The sequence below is a fragment of the Idiotropiscis lumnitzeri genome, chromosome 12 (assembly GCF_059441095.1).
Source record: "Idiotropiscis lumnitzeri isolate Australia: NSW breed Sydney's pygmy pipehorse chromosome 12, RoL_Ilum_1.0, whole genome shotgun sequence".
In the NCBI taxonomy this organism is placed as follows: domain Eukaryota; kingdom Metazoa; phylum Chordata; class Actinopteri; order Syngnathiformes; family Syngnathidae; genus Idiotropiscis; species Idiotropiscis lumnitzeri.
In genome coordinates, this window is record NC_142402.1 from 13,436,271 (window position 1) to 13,442,270 (window position 6,000).

General features: G+C 41.0%; 1 protein-coding gene across 1 annotated transcript; it reads right to left on the reverse strand.

Annotated features, from left to right (window-relative positions):
- Nucleotides 1-1,107: 1,107 nt before the first annotated feature.
- Nucleotides 1,108-5,291, reverse strand: ticam1 (TIR domain containing adaptor molecule 1). The gene is made up of 2 exons (XM_088312163.1): nt 5,028-5,291; nt 1,108-4,866 (listed from the first exon to the last, which is right to left on the reverse strand). Exon 2 carries the CDS (start codon nt 4,737-4,739, stop codon nt 3,042-3,044), a length of 1,698 nt encoding a protein of 565 aa, XP_088168289.1. The 5' UTR covers nt 4,740-4,866; nt 5,028-5,291; the 3' UTR covers nt 1,108-3,041.
- Nucleotides 5,292-6,000: the final 709 nt, after the last annotated feature.

The window sequence follows — 6,000 nt, forward strand, 5'->3', positions numbered from 1 at the left end:
AGGAAATCAATGCAATTTATCAAGACTAGAAACAAATCAACTGCGTTATATTTTTAAGCTGCTTGTCATTGGTAGTTCGCACTTTTATGTTGTGTTATGTTTAAAAAAAACATGTTCGGTGTCATAGTTAGTGATGTAAAGCATAAAATATGGAATTTAAATTTTCATAAATTTAATTGTTTATTAGACACGCGCTGCGGTAATCAAACCATTCTGAATTTCGAGTACGTTGCTGGATGCAGTAACAAGATAATTCCAAGAGATGGCAGTATAAGAATAAGAAAAAGACAACGCGGAAATTCAGCGTGTTATTAAGCAAGCGACTCAAATGTTCGCCGTTCTACGTTTATTCCATCTTAATTATTATTGAAAATTATTTGAATTAAAACTTAATATAACTCGTGGGTTTCTGTAACCTTCAAGCATGAGAATTCACTTGAGGTACAAACGAAGCGAACCGGAAGTTATCTTTGCCGTGTGGTCCCATTGTATAATAATGAACGGTATACATTACTACACTTGTTTCTACAATTGTTTCCGAAACGTTTGTGTTGGTGGTTGGATAAAAGAGTTTCCCTATTTTAGCCGACCCTCAAAACGTTAAAATCAAAATGGAAAAGGAAGTAGTAGTGACGGTTAGATGACACTACAAAGAGCGTTTTGACACATCATACAATTTGTGTTGGTCACGCAATAGTGATCTCTGCTGTAAATCTAAAATCATTGCAGGTAAACAAAATGAAAATTGGGAAAACTTGCATGCTGTAGACCTAAAATTAGCCAGTGAAATAATAGAAAATCTACATTCAATTGATAGTATTTTACGTAAAAAAATTTCCCATCAGTGTTTATGTGAAGGGTTCCAAATCATCTTGTTTTTGTAAATGCCCAAATGAGTTGGCATGTAAAATCCAGAAAATTTGTCTGTAATAAAATTCAATAAAATAAAATGTGTAACTGACAGCCCTGACCCTGTCAAGAAATACAAGGAAGATTAAAGAGTTCTAGTAGAAAAAAGAAACCATTGAGCTTATGTGGTAACTAAAATGCAGTTGCAAACATCTCTCGTACCACTTTTTGTTGTGGTAAATGACTTGTGAGACAGTGTAAAACAGTCAAGACAACAAGTTGCTCCTCTATTTGTGATCAGCAACAGTGTAAGATTCAGGGGTCTTCCTAATTGTCTAGTATTGCTTTTAACGTCCCAATGACTGAGTCGTTGGCCTCGGTCAACTCTGTGCTTACCACATACAATTATAAATATAGGAAACGGTCAAATTGAATTAATCTGTAAAGGTCATAATTCATTTAATGCTCACCCTGAAATTTCACCCCATTGCCAAATATCCCAAACTTTTTGTGAATACTGTATGTGCTCACAAAGGAGGGAAACCTTACTCCCTTGGAGGTACACTAGGGAATTTGGAGATTACAAATAAGACACAATTGAGGGGTAAACAACAATGTTTTCCGTCATCGTCCAGTTTCGGTCACATGATAACGCGAACCGGGCGGTGGCCAACTATCGAACAGAAAGCGGTGATGACACACAAGAACACTCAATGGGAAAAGCTTCCACCTGTACAGCGCAATCTGCAACACGTAAAAATGTGCATGAAAGACTGGAGAAAAGTCTTTTTGCTCAGTATGCAACAAGTTTCTTTAGAGCGTATACAGACACGAGACATAGATTGTCTGGTTCAGGATTGTTGATGAAAGAAAGGGGAACATCACAGTGTAATTTTATATTTCTCAAAAATAGAATTGTATTTTGATGGCAGACTTATACACGTGGACAAAATTGCTTGTACCACTCTGTTAATGATAGAAGTAGAAAAACCCACAGTGGTCACAGAAATAACTTAAAACTGACAAAAGTACAAAAAAAAAAATTTTATTTTATGAAAGTTTAACCAATGAAAATTAGACAGTTCTTTTCAATTGTGGTTCCGTGGAATTATTTTAAAAAAGCAAACTCACGAAACAGGCTTGGACAAAAATAAAGGAAGCCACTAGGAAAGCTTGAAAATAATTTGAGTTTTGGGAATAAAAATCAATGTCATCTGAAATCAGTCCATGATGGACAAAAATGAGTGGATTTTGCGTCTTAATTTACATTCCACAAATGCAATTATTAATACGAATACCGTGTACACACTCTTGGGGCTGCATAGAAAATATAGAACCGTTTTGGGCTGACTTCCTTTTTAAGTTAATGGTAACATCATTTTTCTTCGGGCCCGTTTCATGAGTTTGTTTTTTAAAATAATTGTGTTGAGCCATAATTCAAAAGCAAATCTGATTATCATGTTTTATTGTGATTACATTTCTGTGACCAAGTTTGGGCTTTTCTTTAATTACCTGTGGGGGACCAGCAATTTTGTCTATAAATGCATTTGTATGTTTATTCAGCACTTAAGAAAGACATTTCTATAAATCCATTCAGTCATTTTCTATGCCGCCGTCCTCATTTTTTGTCACGGGCGAGCTGGAACATATCCTTTGACTTTGAGCGAGTATTTCACCAGTTAATCACAGTCTGGTAGGGCACCACCAACACAAACATTCACACCAATGTATGACAGTCTTCAATTCACTTCGAAATTAATACTATTAGAATGAGGACAGAATACCCAGGGGAAAGCCATTCAGGCACAGGAAAGACATGCAAACTCCACACAGAAAGGCTGGAACCGAGATTTGAACCCTAACTTCGGACTTTGACGCGTACATTCTAACAGTCTCAACTAAGAAGTCTCGAAGACGAGCATGTGAATCACACATTTGCCACTAGGTGGCAGTCTTCGGCTAAACATTCATCTCTGTATAGTGACAATTTATTTGGCTTCATTTCCTAGACAGTTTTGTGGCTTTTTTTTTTTGTTTGTTTGTTTAAATATATAAACAGCTAGAAATACAACGATTCACCGGATGGTAATCACACCCAAGAGCTTTTAAAACCGTTTAGTGTTTAAAAAAAAAAGGGATCATCTAATTTCAGATGTTATCATTTTTTAAACTCAGATTGTGCCATCTCCTGATTATGTCCTGTCTTCTCTGACAATTGGATCTCTGTCTGTCACGCCATGATAATCCACAGTCATTTGAGAGTCGTTGCCGATCATAACGTAGCTAGCGTTTTCAATATGAATGTTAGGATGCTGCTGTGAAACCGATGGCACACGGGAAAAGTCCACTGAGCCCAGAAAGTTGAGATTTTCCAGCATATGTGCCGCCTCACACCCTTGGGGCAGCTTCCTTTGATGTGTTCTCTGCTCTTCCGACCAAATGCTTCTCTGCCGATTAATTTTTGCTGGCGATAAAGCCTTTTTTATTTTGGACTCAAAGCTTTTGTTCTCCTCAAGCGGAACAAAGGTCTGCAGCACTATGGGCATGCAGTGTCTGGGCATGCGGTTTTCTTTTGGCAATAAAGGTATGACGGTGTTGCACTTGTGTTGCTTGTTAATGGAGTTGATCAGCGCCGAGTTGGTCTTCACCTCCAACATATGTGTGTTGAAGTTCCGGGTGAGCAGCAGAATAGTAAAAGCTGAGTTGTTGATGGCGTCCTCTATGCACCTGAGGGTGCTCTTACCGGGTACAGCAAAGTCCTCCGAGAAAGTCGCACCCTTACTACCGATAACGGCCTCTAGTTTTTCCTTCATGCTCTCTGCTACTTCACCATCTTCTGGAGCATGCAGGATGACGAACGAATAAAATGTGTGGTCATCCTCTTCTTCTATACATTGACTTGAATGTGCCCCGTGTGGTTCCGTTCTTTTGGGTAGAACATTGTTGGTTGAAAATGACAGTGAAGGTTTTGATCCCGCAGTTGGTGTGGTATTTTGGTGACAAGGTTGTTTCATGCCGAACTCCCCGTCCTGATGTTTGCCACGCTCTGTTCCAGATGCTGCCTCCATCCTTGGTTCTTTCAGCCCAGGAGGTTCACTGGATGTTGACTGCGAGTCCTCAGATGAAAGGTGAGATTGCTCGGCAGAATTACTGTCATTTAGGCTGTCAATAGAGCTTTGTTCTGGGTTTCCTGATGCTTCTGGGGTTACTTGATCACCCTCGTATGGGATCGTTGGAGGCAGGCTGATCTCCAGATGTGTGGGATATGATAGCTCAGAGCAGCATGACTGCAGCGTGCTGGGGAGACCTTGAACCTGTGCTGTAACGCCTTCGACTTCGACCTGGCTGTTAGGGGTATCGTTATAAGATCCCGATTTGAGATCCCTGGAGGAGCAAATCCACACTGCTAGCTGAGGCCCACATACATCTTTAGCTTCCTCTGTGAATTGATCATATAAGAGGTCCTCACGATTCTCCGTTTTTTGGCTGCTGGTGGAGAGGGCCCTCTTGTACGCCAGATTCCTTAAAAGTTGATCACACATTCCATGCTCGGACAGAATTTTGAAAACACGGGCCAATGCTGCCAAAGATTCTCCCGTTAAATTCTGACATTTACCACAATGCTCTGCAAAGTCTTCTAATTTACACCCGCTCTTACTCCATATTTCAGCCAGAAGCTTGGCAAGTTCATTGTCCCCTAGCATATGGAGTTTGTCCAGGGCTTTCTCCTCTTTACGGAGAATCATCAGACACATGGCGTGTATAATATTATCTTCAGGAGACTCACCAAGCTGGAATGTCAGGCTCAGCACTTGCTCCGGCGGGACACTGGTTAGGATGTCATAGACATCCCTCAAGCCTGTCCCTTCACATTGTTCCTCCTGACTCATTTTGAGTTTGCGTTATGAGTCGTTTTTCCTCAATATTTAGCACCCGAAAATGGAGTCTTCCAACATGATGAGCTTCCGTGCTCGGCCTTGAAGAGTAGTGCACAGTTTTTCCAATTCAGGCTTGTCCCTTCACAAAGAAGACATATTATTACAAATGTATGCAGCCTATTGCAAAGATTGGAAAACTTGAAAAGACGGAATTATTTGCACAGCAAGATCATATTAAAATTAAACTTTGAGAAAGTTTCCAGCCATAAAACAAACAACTGCCTGTTGGTAGATACCCACCGACATGGAGATCTTGTAGCAATGATACAGACTTTAGCCTGTGTGTCCTGCTCCAATCAGGAAGTCACCCAGATCTCCTTGACTTGGCTCAGTTAAGACACACCCTCCCTTTTCTAACAAGTTGATTCTTGTTGAAAATCAACCTGATAGGGAATCACTGCATGAGGTGGGAGTTTGATTCCAAGGTTAGAAGTTTAGCCACACTGCTTGAAACCATGTCTCGTCTTCGACAGCCTCATGATGTCATAAACGACGAGTACGGAAGCGCACGAGGGACAAAAGACAAAAACAGGAAGTAGTCTCCTGCATTTGCCTGCTTACTGTACATTCCTTAACACGTGCTCTCTTTAACTTCGCAAACATGGCCGCGTCTTTTGCGCTTTTGCGTATGATAGCCCGAGCAGAGGAATTCTGTCTCTACTCCTTACTCGGCTGTGAGGCCAGTGTGTATTTTTATCCACGGAGGAAACCTCCAACCCTGTATTTACCAGGGGTGGGGTCACACTAGGCAGAGTGCAAACCAACATCAGGTCCCTCAGTTCGGTGCAGACAGAGAGCCTCTCTGTTCTCGCTGCAGTTTGATATGTTTGCTGTGTGACCACTTCTGAGACGTTACAGTAATTCTATAGGAGCAGCGGTTTCCAGGCATCCTATAAATACGGCAATTGTGGACTTTCTTTATATGTTCTTAGAAAACAGTGTCGCTATTCAGTTGAGCTATAAAGTGGCTCTTAAGGCACAGCTTGACAGAACTATAGCGCATGCAACCATGCAGCATATGGACTTCGATATGCATTTTTTTTTTCAGCTACCGCAAACTTGGGATGTTCTTCGCTATAGTTACATAACAGCGTGCCAAACGTCCATCTTTATTGAGGTCAGTCGTTTTTAACGAGAGGCTCGCTCAGCCCGAGCAGCTGCGTGAGTCACCCTGGCAGTACATTTGGGTTCCCCTCCAAGCAAAATCTCATGT

Bases quoted from the DNA above. Each gene is read 5' to 3' on its own strand.
- ticam1 (XM_088312163.1), bottom strand. From the start codon at position 4,739: ATGAGTCAGGAGGAACAATGTGAAGGGACAGGCTTGAGGGATGTCTAT.